Raw genomic sequence first — 22378 nt, 5'->3', positions numbered from 1 at the left:
GTTGAAAAATAAGCACAATTAGCACAATTAGGATAAAAAAATTAGTTGATTCAGAACATATTTGGTAATGAAACTAGTAATAAAACTTTTTCTATGATACCAGCTAACCTGAGTTGCCAAAGTTAATTACAGATATGATTATCCTGTATTAATCTTAGAAACGGTGACTGTGGAATGGTGCAAGTTTTAGCTACTTTTTAACAAGCATGGCAAGAGAAGTAATACTGATAAGGCTGGGGCAAGTCCTCAAAATGCCGAATATTCAAATTCAGCATGTATTTGAGCTTCTATATAGTCTATAAAACAAAACTTGGGAATTTAGGTTAACAATATCATTGTCTTGTAGATAATACATCAATGGTACTATTTTCTGTCCAGCACTATTATATGAACAGTCTAATTTACAAGGAAATTGGTGTCTCCCTTTGACTGGAGCTATCACAAGTTAAACCTAAGATTAATATTAAGTAATTTATTAGTTTCAACTCATATTATTTTACTGATTCCAGGGAGCATGTGAAGGAAATATGAAAGCATTTCAGAGTTCAGCATCAAATGAATCAGAACATTTTGAAGGGAACAGCATAGAAAATTACAATGAGTAAGTTCATACAGAAAAATGCCTTTTTCATATTTGGTTGGGAAACTTTGTAGGATAGTTGGTCAGCTGAAGAATAAAATGAAACAAATTATTGCTTTCTACAGTCTGAATAGACTGATTATAAAACAATATTTCCAATGTTAATTCCATGCTAATGGGTCCTTACGTTTCTCTAGTCGAAGTTAAAAAAAATTGTAAAAATAGTTCATTTTGAAAAATTCTAGAGATTGACAAATTAAGACTTTACTTGCCAATTAATCCAAGAATAAAACGAAATCCCTCCAAGTTGGAGCTGGAAAGCGCTTCAGTAGATCATTTCTTTATGAAGATGAGCTGATTTAATCTTTCACAGTTAGCTCATTGGAGATACTTTCTGTGCCACTGATAGAATTTTTTGTTACCAGATCAGTCCTGTTGATTTGGTTAAAAGATTTGGAGATACATGTCAGAACAATCAGAGCTAAAGAAATCAGTGGATCTAGGAAATTTTAAAGTGGACAAATTTGTTATGTCTTTGGCTATTTTTAGTTTTAATTATTAATTTTTTTTTCCTATAGACTTCTACATAAAGTCAGTAAAGAACTGGCTGAGTGGTATTTTCAGGATGGCTGTGCAGTGCTGGCTGCTTGTTGCCACTTAGCTGTTGAGAATATTGAGGTAAAAGATTTTCTTTTTGTTCAGAAATAGAAATAGTAAATTGTTTACTTTTCCCAACATTTGTACACATTCTGATAAACAAGGCAATGTTGTTGCTTTTAAATTGGTTGTTCCATCTCAGGGGTATTCAGGATTATGACTCATGGACAATATAAAAGTACATATGAAAGGTTAAACCCAGTTTGGTAGATACTATTTCCATGTCACCTTTTGTAGGCATAAACACACAGTTACTGTTACTGGAATTAGCACTTTAAAGGCAGACATCTCTCCTGGATCAGCTGTACATATAATAAAGAAGGATTTTTCAGTTTTGCATATCACTGTACTTCGTGGATCACACTATTTTCAGACAAACATGTGCTTGTAGTACAAGAGTATATAGAGCCACAGGCAGGAACAAGGAGCAGAAGCTGGAATATGGGGCATTTTGTAGGAAAGGTGTGCTCCCACTTTTCAGTGTGGTTAGCTAATTAATGATGCTCGACATACACCCTGAAGATGAAAGTTCCACATTCATTTTTTAAAAATAAAAAATACAACCATTCCCTAATGGGAATTGATTGCCACCTCATTAACAACAGTTCAAAAATGTAGGTTTTGGTGAGGCTGATCAGTATTATCAGAAGGGGGTGGGATTTATTATTTTGTACTGTTCTGCATCAGAAAATCCTAGATTTAATCCTTGGTCTCTTCAGATAGCATTGGGAAAGACTCTACAGTAGTCTGAAAACCTGAGGAGCTACTATGTCTTTACATAGACAACACTGTCCTAAATGGAGCTGTGGTCAGACTAACAAGTTCCTGTGATCTTGTTTTAAAGTATGGGGTCCTTTTCTTTACATGTGAATCTATTGGCATTGCTATATGATGTAATAACAAAAACTAGCTAAAGGTCAGGATGTGGGGGAGAGACCCAGATATGATAAATGTCAGTGATCAACACAGTAACAACTCATACTTTTATCTGGACCATTATATAAAAATGCTAGAAATACAGTATCTACATCTTGTCTTGTACCTGCTCTAAGAGGAAAGAAAGTATTTCCCATTTATACTCAAAAAGTTTGTACATTTCATATCTAATTTGAGCATTCCATGGATTAATGTATAACTAACAAGTAGGCATTAACCCATAAAATAGTTCAAGACAGTCCAGAGCCATGCTTCTGCCAAAATTTGTGATAGCAGAAACTTCCACTTCTATTAAGTATTCTTTTCACATTGAGTCATTATGTTAGAAACTTAAGAATTTTCTTGGAAGTAGCCTAATACATCCTGTGTGGAAATCTATGGTGTTGAAAGTTACACTGAGGGGAACATCCATGATTTTGCTGAATATACAATTAATCTGAAATGAGTGCTTCTGTCTATCATGCCAATAAATCATTTATCATGGTGCTTTCTGGACTGGAAGGCTTGCTAGGCTAGAAATTTCTGTATTTCTGGTTAAGGTGCTGGGCTAGAAACCAGCAGTCTGTGAGTTCTAGTCCCGCCTTAGGCATGAAAGCCAGCTGGGTGACCTTGGGCCAGTCACTTTCTCTCAGCCCAACCCACATCATGGGGTTGCTGTTGTGGGGAAAAAAGGAGGAGGAAGGAGTATTTGGTATGTTCGCTGCCTTGATTTATTTATAAAAATAATAAAGGGATAGAAACTAACTAACTAACTAACTAACTAACTAACTAACTAACTAAATGGTTTATGAAGTGTTGCCTGACATCTAAAGAAAGGAAACTGCTAGTAAAATGGATTGTCCTTCCTCTTGCATTCCCCATATCTGTGTTGGAAGGTTAGGAGCCCTTCTCTAGTAAGGGACTAAATTCCATTGTGTAAACAGAAATCTATTTGTGTACCAATAGATATAGTACAATACAGGTAGTTCTTGACTTATCACAGCTTGTTTAACAATGGTCCGAAGTTACAATGGTCTCAGAATGGTGCTTTACAGCCTGTGAAGCACTTGACCATTGCAAAACATCATACACACATCCCACGGTCACATAATCACATTTTGCAATGTTTTTTGCTGTTTTCTGGCAAAAAACACCCATTGGGGAAGCTGGATTAGCTTAATGCTTGCCATAAAAATGGTCGTAAAATTGGGTCCAGTCACGTGTTGACTTGACTTATGATTGCAGTGATTTATGATGGAAATTCTGGTCCCGGTTGTGGTCATAAGTCGAGGACTACCTGTATAATGATTCGGCTATGTAAAAACTTCCGGTTTGATCATTGTTCTGTCTGTAGTAAACACTGAAGGATTAAAGTTTAGTTGGGGAAAGTGAAAAGCAAGTAGTATATGGCAGGAAATACACATTCTGCCCCATATATAATTATTGTGGTAGCTGTTTTATTTATGAGAGCATCTGAAGTTATAGAGTTGTGATTAATATTATTACTGCTGTCAGCAGCAGCCAATGAAGTCACTGGAATAGCAGTTCTCAGAGCCCAGTAATGCCACTAAAATGTAGTAACCCCATTTTGGGTTACGGAGATACATTTTTATTTTTCAGCTCTCTTGAGTTTAAGTCTGACACAGAGGTGCCACAAATATATGCTGACATTTCAAGAAATGACAGTGTCTGGAGAATCCATATATATATATAGACTGTTCCTGAAACTTCCATGCACACAGATAAAATGTTTAATTATCAGTAGTTTTGGAATATTGCCTGCTGTTTAGTGGCAACGTGCAGCCTGCTATCCTTAGTGATGAACAGGAAGATTTGATAAGGCCTATATGGAAGATTTATTCAGGCCCCTATGATTAAGACCCATATTTAGAACTGGCACTAATATTTGCCCTGCATCTTTCTTGAACCAGAAATACAAAATGTAGTTCCTCCCCTTGAGATACCTTTTGCGATTTCACCCTCTTTGGTCACCTTCCTCCTTCCTCCTTCCTCCAGAAATGTTCATTATATTTGCTGTATAAAAGGTAAAGGTTTCCCTTGACGTAAAGTCCAGTCGAATCCGACTCTAGGGGGCGGTGCTCATCTCCGTTTCTAAGCCTTGGAGCCGGCGTTGTCATAGACACTTCCGGGTCATGTGGCCAGCATGACGACTCGGAACGCCGTTACCTTCCCGCCGAAGCGGTACCTATTGATCTACTCACATAGGAAACATATCTATACAACATGATTTGTCGCAAAATATATACCATGAATCTATTACTGGTGAAGATCTGAACATCTCAATTTTCATGAAGGACTTTCAGTTTTGACTCAGGACATTCTGAGATTATCAGTTGGGATAAATAGTAGCTACCGGTTCAGTAAATAGCAGCCTCTCCACTCAATGCCCCTTTTCGAGGGTCTGCTAAGAATATTACAAGATTATTGAATATTAAGGCTAAACATTTGCTAACACCTTTGACTTCTTTATCCAAACCTTACACTTTATTGATGATAATAAAATAATATTTCGTTAAATGCTTAGGCTTACAATACACCATTCTGCAAGTCCATCTCCTTTCAAAGCAGGTTCCTGGTCTGAAAAGGATCTGGTCTGAAAAGATAACACTCATAAAGTAATAATCTTGTAATATTCTTAGCAGACCCTCGAAAAGGGGCATTGAGTGGAGAGGCTGCTATTTACTGAACCGGTAGCTACTATTTATCCCAACTGATAATCTCAGAATGTCCTGAGTCAAAACTGAAAGTCCTTCATGAAAATTGAGATGTTCAGATCTTTACCAGTAATAGATTCATGGTATATATTTTGCAACAAATCATGTTGTATAGATATGTTTCCTACTCTCTAAAGTGTGCATTTCTTGTCTTGGCTTATGAGAAACCTAACTTAAGGGAAAAGGAGCCAGAATTTTTTTCCTACTACTGCTGGTCTGGTAGTTCTGGCTGCTTTTCATCTTATAAAGGTCAGATGAATAAAAGAACTTCCTCATTCACTCTAGAATGTCCAGATAATGGCAGTAATGTGGCTCTAGCTATCTCTCCCATTGAAATGGTTTATTCATGGTTTGTTTAGGTTGCTAGGCTATAAAGAAAAGATTTAGCCAAAATGTGTGGATCAGATTCAGTGATGCATATTTTGTCACCCTGGAATGTAGTCTTGAAAATGAATACTAATATTATAGTCACAATGAATCCTTGTAAGGCTTAATGATTTTTTTTTTTAATTGAGCAAGCTTGCCATGGCAAACCTGATTCGAGGAAATGAACTGGAGTTGGCAGTCAGTGTGGGCACTGTCTTAGGAGAATGTGCAGCTCAGGCAACTCATTATGCATTAGAATTACTGGCAAGAAAATGTATGACTATCCCAACATGGTAAGAACTGTTTAGTCCAAATAATTTCTTTTCTTTAGAAATTGTATACATTTCACCGAATACAGAAGCCTCATATATTCAGAATTAGCTTTTAAGAAATCTGTGTTGTTGTTGTTTTTTTAAATCTTTGGATTTAAGTTACAATGCCCTTAGAACAGAGAAACATTGTATACAGTTATTGAGGATGCTGTTAAGAGATTGGCATTCAGCTATTTCAAGCACATTGTGTTGCTGCATTAGTAAGTAAAATATCAGTAGGCAAAGGTAGATTTTATTAGAATTATAGGAATGTGCTCTGCATACTTGCAATATAACATAGCCACAACTGTGTACTACGTTTGCTTCCCTGTACTGCCTGGAACTAATTCCTATAAACATATTTTGAGCTTCTTATTCCTGTGGTGCAGTCTTAAAACATTAACATGATTTTTATAGGGGTAGAGAGTGCCTGTTCATAAATTGCTCCTGTAATTCACTTGCAGTAAGGTCTTTCTCTGTTCTTTAAGAATATATGAGAAAAGTGAAGTCTGTACACATCTAAATAATCCACAAAAGTGGTCCACAATGAATCTTTTACCTCCCAGGGGATAGAAAGTCACTATTAATCACTTTGTCTTCCAGTGCAAATATAATTTATATTTTTAATTTCCCTGCCTCCCCCCGGTCTTTCACCTTCATCTTCTTCTACCAGGGATTGTCATGGGATAGCTAAGGGCAACATTAATTTGAGAAAGGGGGAAGAAAACAGAGAAGTTGCTCATAGAAGGATAGAATGTTTTGTTTTTCTGAATTCTTCTACCCTGATTCTTTGGAAATGAAATAAAATTTAAAGTGAGTGTGTGGCACACTCATATCCTATTATAGTAGGATAGGACATTTTGTTTTTCAAATTCTTCTTCCTTGATTTTTTGGAAATAAAATTTAAAGCGAGAGTGTGGCACCATATAGAGCCATAGCTGTGTCAACACAACTGCAAGAGAGACGCAAGGAAGCATAGTATTTGCAAATAGGAACTTGTTGTGTATTACACTTGCCAGTTGGCTATACCAGTTTTGTAAACACTGGCCTGACTTACCTCATTATACCCATGCCACAGTAAATCTTTGGATCAAAACCAAATTGGTATCTCTTCATTGCTGTAAATACTTTATGACCCATTTGAGGCTTCTGATGGTGCAATGGATTTTTCTTCTATTTCCTCTTTCCCAGGAGTGCCATCTCCCACTTTGTTTTGCTTTCAAGGAATTTTGCAGCAGTTTGGGAAGTGTAGAGTGAAAGGGAGGATAAGAAGTTGTAAAAAAATGGCCTCCTTCCCAGTCTGTTGGATCAAAGAATCTCCTTTTAAAAAAATGATGTTCAAAATCATATGCATCTGGACCGTAATCTTATACATTCAGTAGAACTTTATGAGAACACCAAGTTTTCCTGTTTCATGGCTCAGTTTCCTTTCCTGGACATGTAATATTTTCAGTATTTTGACTTCTGTGTTGAGAGATGAATTAATTTTTCTGCTTATACATGAGCCATAGAAAGTTAACGCTGAAATGAAACCTTAACTGAGTGGATGTTGATTATAATTGTTATAATAATGTACATATACCATTCTTCCTCCTGAAGGAACTGCGTATGAAACGTACACTAAAAACAGTGGCAAAACCACATATAATAAACAAGGCAACAAAAGTGCAATAATTAAAGCAAAATTAAAATTGTAAAGATAACTGGAAGGCAGAGTGGTTCTACAGCAATGTGGTATTCTGCAAATGCCCAGTGGATATGCATATTTTCAATTCTTTAACACAAGGAGAAAGTTTCTCAGTTGAGGTCCTGAAATAAGAGAAAAAGGAATACAGAATAGCAGAATTTATTAATGATTAACATTCCATTGTTTAACTCAGGTTTATATTTAGTGACACTATCAAGAGTAGGATTTCTGTCATGAAAATTCAAGAAATACTTATGAAACTTCTGTAGATGGTACAGTACAATAAGAAGATACTATGTATGGAAGAGATTTTTGTTACCTTCAAACAAAGAAAAAGGAAAGGAAGGAAAAGGAAAAGAGAGGAGGGGAAGAAGAACAATCAGACTCAGATATGTTGCAACAAACATTTAACAACTTAACAGTACAGGTAGTCCTCATTTACCAACTGCTCATTCAGCGACCATTCAAAGTTATGAAAGCACTTAAAAAGTAGACTTATGACTGGTCCTTGAACATACGGCCATCACAGCATCCCCACAGTCACACAATCACAATTTGGGCACTTGGCAACCAGAGCACATTTATGACGGTTGCAGCGTCCTGCAGTCACATGATCACCGTTTGTGACCTTCACAGCCAGCTTCTGACAAGCAAAGTCAGTGGGGAAGCCAGCAGGAAGTCGCAAGTCACGGTCACATGCCAGTGTACTTAATGATTGTGAGTGATTTGCTTAACGACTGCAGCCAGAACTGACGTCGTAAGTCAGGCACAGTCATATGATGTTTCACTTTACTCCTGCATTGCTTAACAATGAAGTTGCCAGTCCCAATTTTGGGTGGTAATGAGGACTACCTATACAAATAACAGGGTTGAAAGAAAACCTTCAAGAATATTAACAGAAGATAATGATAGGATAGAAGAAATTAAAGCAGATTTAAAGTCAGATATTGAAAATATGAGATCTGATTTAAAAGCACAGATTACAAATATTGTGAAGAGCGTCCAAACCAATACGCAACAAATCTCAGGGTTAAAAGAAAAACAAGACATGAGGTGGCTTTGTGGCAAAGTATACTGTAGTATCAAGTACCTCTTTACACTTGTCACACTTTCTTCTGCTTTGCAATTTACCCTATGTATGTTAATATTTGAGTGCTATTTTGTGTATTACAACTTGAATATCTTTATTATAGCTTTCCATCACCTGGATACAGGTACCTTTTTGTTTCTAGTGATAAATATTCTAATATCTTTTGGTTACATTAAAAATAATATTAAATCCATTAGAAAGATACTGATTTTTCAACTAGAATAAAATATTATTGGTATGAAATATACAATAAATAGGTTGGTGAAGTTTTAGAAGACAACAGATAGATTACCAATGAGAGCTTTAATCGTGAGAACAGGATTAAGGACAAATCCCTAAAACATACCTTTCCCTTAAGGGTCATGAGTTGTAGTCTGCAGTTTAAATTGTAAGATAAAAATACTGCAACTTTTAAAAATATTCTTGCGCTACAAATATGTTAAATCTAGAGTTAAAGACTGACATAGTAAAATCTGTGTGTGTGTGTGTGTGTGTGTGTGTGTACAGTAGATAGATATATAGATATAAAGCTTCAAACTTCCAAATTCTCAATGTTTGTTTCCAGCCAGTTGTGTATTTAATACACACATTATAGTGTCACTTTACTTGTACACAATGTAAACAATGTAGTATCAAGTACCTCAGAAGACAGACTCAGGGTTCAAAGGAATCATGATACACTTGAACATTGGGACCTATCCAACAAATATAGTTCAATTGTAATTGCAAGAACAATCTGGGTGTCCTAGTAGGCCACAGATTAAGCATAAGCCAGCAGTATGAAGCTGCCAAAAGAGCCAATGCAGTTTTGGGTTGCATCAACAGAGATACAGTGTCAAGATCATGGGAAGTGATAGTACAGCTCTGTGCTGCACTGGTCAGACTGTACCTGGAATACTGTGTCCAGTTGTAGTCACCATGGTACAAAAAGTACACTGAGGAACTGGAAAGAGTGCAGAGAAGAGCAACAAAGATGACAAAGATAACATTTAGGCTAAACGTTATGAAGAGCAATCAAAGGAACTTAGTATGTTCAGCTAAAGCAGAGAAGGCTAAGGAGAGACATTATAGCAGTCTTCCAATTCATGAAGGGATGTCACAGGGTTGAGGGAATAGATTTATTCGCCATAATATTGTAGGGTAAGACAACAACCAAAGGGTAGAAGCTTTACAGAGGGAGATCCAAGCTTGAAAGGAGGAATTTCCTGACTGTCAGAGCTTTTAAACAGTGGAACAGCTTGCCTCCTGAAGTCATGGGTGCTCCATCATTGGAGATTTTAAAGAAAAGATTGGTCCTCCATTTGTCCAGGATGATATGAGGATTCTTGCCCTGGCAGGGCTTAGACTAGAAGACCTCCAACATCCCTTTCAACCCTATAATTCTAAGTTATTTGTGCATAATACATATTAGTACTTATCAACTGTTCCTAGGAACACAGAGAATGGCTTTATATAAAAAAAGTTCCCTTCTCACTCCTATGGGTGGTATGCGTCTTCCTCAACCTTGGGTCCTCTATCAGAGACCTGGGAGTTTGAGGGTTCTGCGCAGTATCTTAGCTGTTCCTAGCACTGCACTCTTCTGGACAGAGAGCTCTGATGTTGCCCCTGGGATCTGTTGGAGCCACTCTCCCAGCTTAGGAGTCACAGCCCCAAGTGCTCCTACCACCACTGGGACCACTTTGGCCTTCACTTTCCACATCCTCTCTACAGTAGTTCCCTCTTCAGGCCTTGGTACTTCTCCAGCTTCTCATACTCCTTCTTCCTGATGTTGCTATCACTTGGCACCGCCCCCCCCCCCACTTACTAGTAACTTTTTTAGATTTCTAGCTGTATATTATGCCTGGATCCCATCTTGTTTTTGGTTTGTACTGTTTTTTATGTAATTATTTGTGAACTGCTCAGAATCAGTTGGAGTCAGGGGGCTGGGTGTCTAAATGGAAATTAATAAATAATACAATTCAACAAACTGTGCTTTGTTGAACAAGTCATAACAGAAAACATTTCATACTAGAAAACATTTGGTTAAAATGTTTTAGAACATAATTTGCTCAAATTATCCCAGGATTGCTCAGGTTTTACATTTTGAATAAATCAGTTACCTAAGTTTACATGCATTATGTACTGTGAAATTGTGATTTGGTCTAAACGGAAGCTTTTCCTTTCCTAACTGTAGAGAAGATGGAGAGTGCATGATCATAGGTCAATTTGAAGTTAATTCCTGATCTCCTAAATAATGGTTTATATGATCATTTGAAGAGGACCTGCATGCGTAGACTTTAGCTCCCAGAATTCCCCAGCCAGCATGCTGGCTGGGAAATTCTGTGAGTTGAAGCCCACACGTTAAAGTTGCCAAGTTTGAAAAACACGGTTCTAAATTAACCATGCTCTTTCAGAATTCTTTATTTCAGAAATGTTCATACACTTCTAGTTACACTGATAACTAAAAATAAGACAAGTAGTCTTATCTCTAACTTGCTTCTTCACCTCTGCACATTATAAAACGACTGACTTGTGCATTTTGTTTCGTAGGGATTTAGCAGGAGATCTTCTCATGATGATCCCCGATAATGAACTGCAATTAATAAAACTGTGTGCTTTCTATCCTGGATGCACAGCAGAGATAAATGACCTACATGAAAAGGTACACTTGAGAGGCCAACTGTCTCTTAGCCATTTATGTGAGTAGCAGAAGAGGTTTTATGCTCATTAACTCCTAGTTATCTTTATTAGAAGATTCCTTCTATTACAGAGAACTGTAATTTCACTTCCACATTGTTTATATCATCTCACTTTCATTCTCTACATTTGGTATCGGAACTGCTGGAGAATCAAATTAAGAGTGTCAGGAAAGAGAATACCTCCATTTAAATTATAGAAACCATGGGGGGAAATCACACATTATTTGTACATTTGCAGTATATGCCAATGATATTTTGCTACTGATTCTCCACAAATAGCAATATGTGCAGGGACAAATAGTTATTGCCCACTGAATTGGTCAATATTTTTTTCTTGTGTAAGGTGATGGAAAATGTCTTTGCATTTGAACGTGATGTGCATATTTATGCTATTGAACTGTGACCATTAGAGTTTTAAGGTAGATAAACAAATTTATATGTCATCAAACAGATTATTTCTCTGGATACATAGTATAATATATATTGTATTCATAACAGATTCAGTCCAGTTAAACTCAGGAAAAATGACCACCTGAAAAAGAGTGCCTGCATGTAATAAAACTGTTTTCTAATTCCTCTTCCAAAACAAATACATAAGCAGAGATGCAGTGCAAGGGGGTATTATAGAAAATAAGAAGGTCATTAGGATTGTGCACTGGCCTGAATTCCAAGGATAAAAGGTGATTAAGGGCACATGTGTGCATATACACTATATTCCTCAGTCACTCCTTAAAGAGATTACATCCTTTCCTAGGAATGAAGAATGATCCTGGGAAAATATTTGATTTAAGGTGGCAGCAGCAGGTTTGGAGTGCATGTTACACACACACACATCTTTGTATCTGGACTGCTACACACCTCTGAGGGTTATGTTCCCAAAGCCCTATTAATTTTTGGTTATCAAGTGTAGAGGTAGTGGCTGAAGATAGGGAAGTGTATTGCTTTTCTGCATGGCCTGCCCACATGCCCTTGTGCCTCTGTGCTACAGGTTAGCGAAGGAAAATGGAGTTGCAAGGAAGCACTGCACTTCATTTCAGCTGCATCAGGCTCACTTTGTGAACATGAACAATTTTGTACCCTTCTGTATGATAATTGCATTAATTTTCTTTGTTTCTATCCACTTTCATTTTCAGTGCAGATTACCAGATGTAGAAGAATGTATGCAATTAGCAGAGAAAGCTCAGACAGATGGAAATATATTTGGGTCAATAAAGTATTATTTGTTAACGGCAGAACCAGAAAAAGCACTTCCTATAGGGATTCAATATGTTAAAGGTAAGCCTTGAAGTAATTCTGAACAATATTTTTTTAAAAAATACTAATGGGTTTTGTTCCTCTGACCTTCAACTTTTTCTCAACTTTTCTTTTCTACCTGTATTTAACAGAACAAATTAGTAGTTCAGATTGGACGCTGGACACAGTATACCCTTTTTTGGATCTTCTCAGCTATATACGAACAGAAAAATTGCTGCTGCATAACTGTAGTGAGTAAGTATTTTAATACTAAAATTGTGAAAATCTTAACTTTTCTAATTTATTGATTGACTTTGCTTGATAGGATTGACAAATGTACAATACATACCATTCTACATCATTTGTGGTCTTTATCTAACCATTTGTATTTGTCTCCCAGCCCTTAAAGTGATCAGCCTATTCTCATCACTCCTTTCTTTCCTTCTCCTTGTCCTCATTAGTCTCTCACATAAGAATCTGTTCCATTAATCTGACAAAGTAGACAGGATCTGTGAAAGCTATAAAATTGGTTACTCTTTATAGTAACAGTTACTTCCAAAAGACAACGTGGTTACCACTTTAGAGATTTCCTTTCCAGATATGCCTTATAGTATAAACAAGCTGAATTAAACAATAATTGTTGTTTTACTTTTTCAGATAAAGAAGGACAATTTTAGATATTTCTAATTAAATAAAAATATAATTTAATTAGAACAAATATTTCTTTAAAACATTTTTTTGGAATTTTCTGCATATTCTGAAGTTTATGATATATTAATTTTTGCTGCTTTTAGGAAATCTCTAGAAATATTGTTTAGGAAATTTCTTTTTTTGACAGGCTTCATAAGGGGTGTTCTCTGTGATAGTAAAATAGTACAGCCATCTTAAACTCAGTGCCCTTCAAATACAGTATTTAGAATTACAGTTCCCATTCCTGCCAGCAGATATAGGCACAACCAAGCTTTCAACAGATGATGGTGCATATAGCTCGGGGGCATAGTTTTGAGGAAAGCTAACTGAATATGTCTTTACCTGATGGAAGAATACCTAAACTGATATTTTCGTTTTTAAAAAGTAACCATGCAAGTCAGTGCGTTAAAAAAAACAAACCCAAAATGGATTTTATTTAAATTAAGCAACTTCGTTAGCACCTCAGGATAACCAGGAAAATAGAACAGTCTAACATAGATAACCAGCAATCAACTCCATGTGTTTTAGTTCATAATGATGGTAGAAAAATACTTTAGTTGTCACAATATACACTTTCAAAATATTGTGAAGCCAGCTAGAATTCATTTATTTACATTGAGAGAAAACAAATGTATTGCTTGTCTTAAAAAAATGTAATGACCAAAATAAAAGATGTGTGCCCAAACATGATCTGATTGCAATTCTCTGTAGCAAAGGTGTCCACAATTTCCCTCTTTCTATCAGAGGGATAAGGCAGCATTGAAATCTGCTCCAAAGTTAGCAACTCGTAAAAAAGAAAAAGAAAAAAAAAGGGGGCATTGTTTTGGATACAATATCTAAATGATTATTACAGAGAATCCATAAAATCCAATGAATGTAAATTTCTGCTGTCATAGTTCTACTGTCATATCCTTTGATAAACTATACAGTCATTAATGCCAGCTCCAGAAGAATGAACGAACTAGATGGATCTTACGACATAATGTAATAAAGAGGAAGGGTGACCTTGGTAAACATATATTTGCAGTCCTGTATGCTTTCAAGCTTTAAAATTATTTTACTTTCATTGCTGTTGACATATCTGGCATATATAACCAATAGTATGGAAATTGATACTGCATTCTTTCTATGTCTTCTGATTTTTTTCTTCCAATTTTATAATAAGATTACTAAAGATAAACAGTATTAAGTTACAAAAAAAAAATAATGAAGGAAACAATGCAGTACGAAAGACAATAAATGACAAAACTAAACAGAACCAAGAAATAGAAGGGGACCAAAAAAACCACAATTTTTTAAAGAAAAACAAAAAACTAAAAAGGTATCAGTATAAAACATATCTATCTATCTATCTCATATAGAAAACACTGATTTATAAAAAAAATCTCATAATAATAAATTATTAAATAGAATTTTTAAAAAACCTAAAAATACTACTCTTTTGTAGTAAAATACTATAACTTCTATATCAAAGAAGAACATACTGCTTTATTTTCTGATTAGTTTAAAAAATTGCCTTTTCCAAAACAGATAAGTTACAAATTTCCAAAAGCCAGTGCTTAATATCTGGAGTAACAATGGTGGTTTACATTTACCAGACTTGCAATTCACATTACAGTCATGGCAAGTTCTTGGATCAACATATAGTAGGTGTTTTATTTCCAGGAGTACATGCTGCAAGAAATCTTTGGGATTTATTGCAGCGTAGATTGGTTTTTAATATTGAGACTCATGAATATTTAACTCTTTGCAAGAATTCTATGCTAAAAATAGGTGGTGAATGAATGAATATCTTTATTACGGTCTTTGACCAGCCTTTACAATAAAAGAACATAGTTTAATCCAACAATTCATTGTCAGGAAAAAGAACAATAAAACAGTGAAAATATATATCTAATTAAAAGTTTTGCATAATTGTATAACTTGATAAAAATATTTGGCCACCTGGTGTGTGAATGTAGAGTCAGTATCCATTAAAAAGAAATATCCATTAAAAAGAAATAAATGTAAAATCTATCAGTATGACCTTCAAATTTAGAAATAATTGGGGAGATCAGAGCATGTTGTGGGGCATCATAAAAAGGGCACTATATGAGGACATGGATGGTGGTGCACCCCCTCCTGAAGGGGCCATCACTCGACCCAACTAATCTGGACAGTTTCCGTCCAGTCTCCAACCTCCCCTCTAAAGGTTGTTGAGAAAGTGGTTGAACGGCAGCTTCAAAAGGCTCTGGATTAAGTGGATTATCTGGACCCCTTTCAGTCAGGATTCAGGCCAGGATATGGGACTGAGACGGCATTGATGGCCCTCTTGGATGACCTCTGGCAGGAGTGGGATGGGGCAGTGCAACATCCTTGCTGTTCTTGATCTCTCAGCGGCCTTTGATACCATCGATCATGGCATCAGTTCTGTCACCCCTCTTATTTAACATCTCATGAAACTGCTGGGTGAGGCAATCCAACAGTTTGGGGTGAGGTATCATCAGTATGCTGATCATACCCCGCTTTATATCTCCTCCCCGGGCTGTCTGAGTGATGCTGTGGATGTCCTATCTCAGTGCCTGGAGGCTATAGGGGCCTGGAACGGGCACCATGGGCTCTGGCTCAACCCAGGCAAGACTGAGTGGCTTTGGGTGTTTGAGCCTCCCAGTACCAAGGTTTTTCCATCTTTGGTCCTGGATGGGGTGGCACTGCCCTAGATGGACCTGGAACACAATTTGGGGGTCCTCTTGAACTCACAGCTTCTGCTGGAAGAACAGGTGGCAGCTGTGGCTAAGAGGACCTTTGCACACCTTTGGGTTGTGCAACTGTTGCGCCCATTCCTGGACTGGGAGGCACTACTCATTGTCACTCATGACCTCATGACCTCCCATTTGGACTATTGCAATGCACTCTACATGGGGTTGCCACTCTACATTTTGGGGTACCAAACAAAGACCTAAGGAAATCCAGTTGGACGGTTTCATAAACCCTTAGGTTTGGGTATGGGCCAAGTTGTATCCCATATAGTAGTTGGGCAACTGAACAGTTTAATTGCAGCTGATATTATTTGCCCCCTGTTGCCTGTAAAATTTTATTATTGCTTGTGAGCTCTTTTGGGCAGTAGAAGTGGTGTAAATTACCTGGGCTGTTAATTTCCTAGAGGCCTTAAATACTATGCCCAGGTATTTAAAACATTTAATTTGTTCTAGTTCATGGGAGTCAATTGTCCACTTTTGTTTTTGTCTTTTATCAGAGAAAATTAGGACTTTAGATTTGTCATAATTGATTAATAAATTGTTCCTCATTACAGTAGGATGCCAGGGTTCTTTGTGCCCACTTCATTCCTATAGAAGACAAGGAGAAAAGAATTGCATCATCTGCACAGAGTAGAATTGGGAGATATATATCAGCCAATTTAGGTGCATGGATATCAACTCTCTGAGGAGTTTTAATCAGAGAGTTGATATAAATTTTAAAAAGCAATGGTGCTAAAATGCCTCCTTGTTTCACCTCCTTAATAGTCTGTATAAAATCAGAAAGGTCCCCTCCCTGGTTACATCTTAGTCTACGGCCGGTTTTGTCGTATAGCTTATGAATTTGGAGCAAGGGTCTTTTGTCTATAGAGGAGTTGCTCAGAATGTCCCAGAGTCTGACCCTTGAGATATTATCAAAAGCTGCCTTGAAATTGATAAAGGCTGCCTATAGATTCAGACCAGAGTGGTTAGTATATTTGTCTGCCAGGAGTTGAAGCACCGGACAATGGTCTATAGTAATAGATTGTCCCAGTGGGAACCCTGCTTGCTCAGGGTCGATTATTCCCTCATCTACTACCCAGATTTGGAGTTTAGTAAATAAGTACCTGGCATATACGTAATTTGCTAATAATGTTCAATAGACTAATTGGCCTATAATTAGCTGGGCCATTTCCATCACCCTTTTTATATAAGGGAACAATTATGGCTTCCCCCACAATCCTCTGGAATTTTAGCTGTATGGTTAATGTATGAAAAGAGTGAGGCCAATACAGGAGCCCATTAGTTTGAATTGGATTTAATTAGCTTGGGGGGGATATGGTCACTCCCCGGGACTTTGTCACACTTAAACTGCTTAATAAGATTTTTAACTTCCTTGCATGTGACTGGGGGCCACTACGGTAGTGAGGATAAGGGTAAATCCATCACATAGGTGTTAGCATGCGGATCGCAGTAGAGGGTTTGGAAATGATGTAGCCAGGTATTTGAGGGAGTACTACGGTGCAATTTTATGGCCTTGTTATGAGAACAATTTGTTTTAATATGCCAGAATAGTTTTCCGGTGTATATATTCTAATAGGTGGGGATTTCAGTGCAAGATTTGGTTGTAATGATGATGGTCTCTATGAATGTAATGTGAATGAGACATATATGTGCATGCAATTTTAATTAGGAAAATAATGAAAATATTTTTTTTCCAGATTTAGAAATGAATTGTTAATATTATGTGGTTACATTGGGGCTTTACTGGCTATTAGAAGACAATATACTAGCATTGTACCAGCTCTTTATGAATATACAAGGTAATTCTTCTGTAATAGCTTCATTGAAAGTTCTGTTAGCAATTATGAGAGTTATGTATATTTTTCTTTTTTTCCTCAAATCTGTCATTCTAAAGTCCTTGTTTTTCAAGTCTGTGTGGACAGTTTGTGATGGTCATTAGTATTTGATCAATGTCTAAATTCTCTTTGAAATATATCTAGTTTTCTTAGTGGAGATATACTATTTAACTGCCAGAATGAGATTTGTTCAATAGTTGTTCAAAGCTGTTTTAACCTATTAGCATGCAAACCCTCACTTTTACATCATGGAGAAATTGAAGCAAGAGCATAGACCAATTTTCTCCAACTCTGGGTTTTCCAGGTATATTGTATCTGAATTTCTTTATCTCAGTAGCAGCCTGAGGGCACTAGATTGGGGAAAGTTGGCAAAAATCATCATAGTTTAGGTTCTAAACAGTTCTACATTTAAACTGAGGTCTGTGGACTATGACAGGTATTGATCCATATAGACTACATGTTGCTGTCCATAGATCAATATCCATGACATATGACAATATCTGTGACATATAGAATGGATATTGATCCATATGGAATGGAGTGTGATCCATATAGAACTAGCGTGTGTCATATGCTTTCAAAACTTGTGTTAATCTGTATTCTTTTCCAGCCAGCTTTTAAAAAGAAGGGAAGTGTGTGTACCCCTGAAAATTGAGCAACTCTCTGAGGAACTAGACGCTTGGAGAGCTTGTAGCCAAGTACTAAACAAGTAGGTGTATGGTACTTTGACATGGTTTGAATTTATGACATTTTGCTTTGTGTGGAAAAATTGCATGACATTTTTAGAGTATTATTTTTCAGTTGTGAAACTGGATCTCTTACAAATAATAGTATGCCTGCATTTTATAGATCTTATGATGAATTACTACAGATACCACCATCTGAATTGCAACAGCAGATTTATACAACAATGGTATCACGAATTAAAGAAGAACCTCTTCAAGTAACAATTGGACCAAATTACGTTTCTGGATCTAACCTTCCAAGTCACTCAGATGTTCATATCTCTTGTTTGACAGGATTAAGGATACAGGTATTGGCTAACAGAGCTTGACTACACGCTGTAAGAACTTGCAAGTATCAAGTATTTTGGTTGTATCCAACAGTTAGCACAAGTGGAAAGTTGCTTACACACTGGGCCTTTCCCAGCTTACTCTTCCAATGGAAGTTTCTTAAATCCCCATAAAAGATCATATCCAGGTATTATTTTAGGGCCTGGAGGCTGTTGGGGTCTGGATGAGGAAGAACAGGCTGAAGCTCAACTCTAGCAAGACCAAATGGCTATGCATGGATGGATCATTCAATTTCAGGGATTTAGCAGCTTTAGTTCTTGGTAGGGCTATATTTCCTCAGACAGATCTGGTGTGCAGTTTGGATTTTTTGAAGAGCAGGTGGCAGCTGTGGCCTGGAAACCCCTTGCTCGTGTTTGTACCTTTTCCTGGGTACAAATTAGGTCACTCAGACCTTAATCACCTTGCATATGGACCACTGCAATGTGCTGCACATGGAGCTGCCCTTGGAGACCACTCAGAAGCTATAGCTGGTCCGGAATATGATGGGATGAGCAGTGAGGTGTGTGTCTTACTATGTCCATGTAACACCTCTGCTGTGTGAGCTGTTACCAGTGGAGTTCTGGTTCGAATTTAAGGTGCTGCTGGTGGTCATCTATTATGTCTTACCTGTTTTTTTGCAGGACTGCTTATCTCCAGTTGTGTCTGCCCCTCTGATAAGTTCTGAAGTTTAGCATGCTTCAGATCCCATATGTTAAAAAATGTGGGACCCAAGAAATGTGTCTTCTCTGTCACTGCAATTGCCCTCTGGAACAGTATTCCCCCTTAAATCAGTCCTGTCAATTGCCTACCCACTTCAAACAGTAAGGATAGTTGCTGTAAATTTTTTTTGAAAAGATGAAAAATTATCCCAGAGGGGCAATCATTTATATGTGAGTGTGACTGCTCTTGGGAGAACAGGATGTAGCAGTACCTCTTAAATATGTTGAGTTCAGGGAACAAATACCTTGTCCTCTTGTTTCACTCCAACATAATGATGATAAAAATGTTATATTATGATTTTTTAAAAACCAATCAGCTAGCTAAATTTGTGCTGCTGAGAAAGGGAAGTGGGATAGTCTTGCTTTCTGAATGGTTCATTTACTTTGTCTTTTGTAATGAATGATTGATAGGTAATATGGATATGTGAACACACAGAATTTTAATTCCATGAACCAAGGTCCATGAAATGGAATTTGCTTACCTTTCCTTCCTTCTTCCCTCCTTCTTGTTCACTCTAAAAATCTGCTCATAGGAGCAAGACTCTGCAGAATGGTAAATACAGAAGGAAGCAGTAGATATTAGCATAAATTATCATGCCTCCTGGCATAAACATTAAGTAATTTAAAATCTAAACTATTTATTTTTTTGCTATAATGATTGTTTTTTCTAAACTTGTAATTCTTTTTACTTATAAAATTAGAAGTGCATATATTTATATCCATTTCAATGTATTTTATTTATACAAAATGCGTAATTTGTTTATGTCTTATTGTATAGGGTCCTGTATTTTTCCTTGAGGATGGAAAGTCAACAATTTCACTCAACGATGCACTGATGTGGGCAAAAGTGAATCCCTTCTCTCCTCTAGGGACAGGAATACGTCTCAACCCATTCTGATAAAAGAAATCTTTCCATTAATAATGATAGTTGCTTTTATTTTATTAGTGTAAAGATTTGAGGTTGCCTCTTCCTTGCAGGACAGTTTTATGAACTTTGAGAATTGTAAATCTATTTTTTATATTCAGATTGATAACCCAAAGAGAATTTCATATATCATTGGCAGCCATGGGCTTTTAAAAATAGATTGAAATTAGGTATTTGTGAACACTCTTGTGAAGCACATTGCTGAGTCACAAGGGCAGCACAAGTTGTGAAGTTTATCTTCAAGCACTTTCATGTGGTAGTAATTTATGACTTGAATAGTTGCTTTTAGAATTATAAACCTATCATGGAGGACACATGCATCATATTTTAAATAAAGTTTGTGTATTTGTCTCCTCCTGGTGGAAATTAAGAGCATAGCCTAACAAATGCTGTCTTGGAAAAAGGTCCTTTTAAACAAGTGGAATTTTTGCAGCTGTGATGCATGATGGATTGTGTTCTGAGATAGAATGAATGTGTGTGTGTGTAAATTTAATAGCTGTATAGTAAATTGGTTAGCAGGTATTTTGAAATACTTAGCTGAACACTGGCATAAGAATGTTTTTTAAAATATATTTTGAATATCTGGATTTTCATTTGACATCCTTCTTTATTTTAAATGATTAAACTTATTTCTAAAATTTATTTTCCAACAGATCTCTTATAAGTAAACTACTGATTGTACCAAAATACATTATGTAAATTTACAGGCAATTAATTCCTTTCATTTTAGTGTTTGTAAACATATGGCATTTAAAGTTCTAGCACCTAAATAAATTAGGTTTGTTTTAAGTAAAGATGTGAGGCTTTTTTTCTGAACATACATAAGCCAAGCTTCAGGTTATAACCACTACCTCTTCTTTAGGTTATAACACTACAACTCTTGCATGGTCAGGATATTGGGAGGGAGAGTGCAGCTTACCAAAAGCATTCTGGCTGTGAAGGTCAAATCATGATCTATGTGTCAAAGCCAGTTACATTTCCATAGTGGGTGTGTGTGAAGCTCCTTCCTGAAACTGAATACAGAAAGACAGTGGGCTAACACAGAGTAGGTAAAGCTTGTGCTTTGCTGCTCACTAGATGTGTTTCTTTTCAGCTTCTACTCTTGTTTGTCCTTGTGTTTCTAAAACATCCTTTTTAAGGAACTTCTAAACTAAAGTTATTTTTTCATTAGATTCTCCTGCCACGGAATTGGGGCTTAATATTCCTCTAAGTTTACTGAAATATTTTTTGAAGTCTAAGGTATGCATTTGACTACATCCCACTTTAAATTTTCATAAAATCAAGAACTCCAGAGTCACATGACCACCTTTCCCCAATGTTCCTGCTATCTTTCAAACATTAAACCTTCCCTATTGGTAAATATTGAGTGAAAGATAACTGATTTCCCTTATGTCTTCCTCCATCCTCTAAACAGCAGATGAGCATTTTGAAATTAGTATTAATCAGAGGTTTTGTAAGTGCATGCTAACATCCAAACCAATATGAAAGTAGATATCCAAGATTATAGCCATTAACAGTATCAAGCCACTGAAGTCACACTGGGTTCTTCCATCTTGTCTGCTTAAGACTAATCTCTGCAAAATGGTTTCATCATATTTCTGGTTCTGACTAAGATAAAGGGACCATTTTAAAACAAAACACAGATAGCCATACTTAAAAAAATAAATCTATAGTTTGTAATTTTACTTTTTTCAACTTAGATCCTTAATATTTTGTAAAGTATGATATTCTTACACACAGACACACACATACACATATATATATATATATATATAAATTTAACTTAATTTAATTAATTTAAATTTTAATTGTAGTGGTTCCTGTCATGAGTAAGGATGGCGAGCAGGGGGCTCCCATCCAGACTGTCAAGCGCATGCGTAGCACTGAGGAATTGGTCAGCCATTCAAAGAGACACAGATTGGGACCGCCTTAACCTTTGGGATTTATATGTCTGGGTTTTCCCACGCTTCTTCAGTTTGTTAGGATTCCTGTTAAGTACTAGCAATAAACATTAGAGACCAGTTCATTGTCTCAGCGTGTTTCCTGGCTGTTAGGACAGTTCCAGGGTATTTTTTCTGGCAAGGAAAGAGCTTCTTCTTTTTATGAAAGGCCTGAGATCCAAAAAAGGAAGGTTATTTTTACATGATTCCATAGCATCCCTCTCTCC

At 36.6% G+C, this 22378-nt stretch overlaps 1 protein-coding gene across 1 annotated transcript in view; it reads left to right on the top strand.

Moving 5' to 3' along the window:
• Positions 1-20688, top strand: part of WDR17 (WD repeat domain 17) — a 64991-nt gene extending 44303 nt beyond the window's left edge. Inside the window, exons 20-30 of the mRNA XM_063309795.1 lie at positions 510-601; positions 1159-1258; positions 5407-5546; positions 8445-8465; positions 10871-10982; positions 12153-12294; positions 12405-12507; positions 17378-17479; positions 18126-18224; positions 18365-18548; positions 20065-20688. Coding sequence (XP_063165865.1) covers positions 510-601; positions 1159-1258; positions 5407-5546; positions 8445-8465; positions 10871-10982; positions 12153-12294; positions 12405-12507; positions 17378-17479; positions 18126-18224; positions 18365-18548; positions 20065-20184 — 1215 coding nt within the window. The 3' untranslated portion in view covers positions 20185-20688. The remainder of the gene's footprint in view (positions 1-509; positions 602-1158; positions 1259-5406; positions 5547-8444; positions 8466-10870; positions 10983-12152; positions 12295-12404; positions 12508-17377; positions 17480-18125; positions 18225-18364; positions 18549-20064) is intronic.
• Positions 20689-22378: the final 1690 nt, after the last annotated feature.

Source organism: Candoia aspera, chromosome 8 (genome assembly GCF_035149785.1).
Source record: "Candoia aspera isolate rCanAsp1 chromosome 8, rCanAsp1.hap2, whole genome shotgun sequence".
In the NCBI taxonomy this organism is placed as follows: Eukaryota; Metazoa; Chordata; class Lepidosauria; order Squamata; family Boidae; genus Candoia; species Candoia aspera.
The sequence above is the reverse complement of the archived record's forward strand: the minus strand, read 5'-3'. Positions and strand labels throughout refer to the sequence as shown.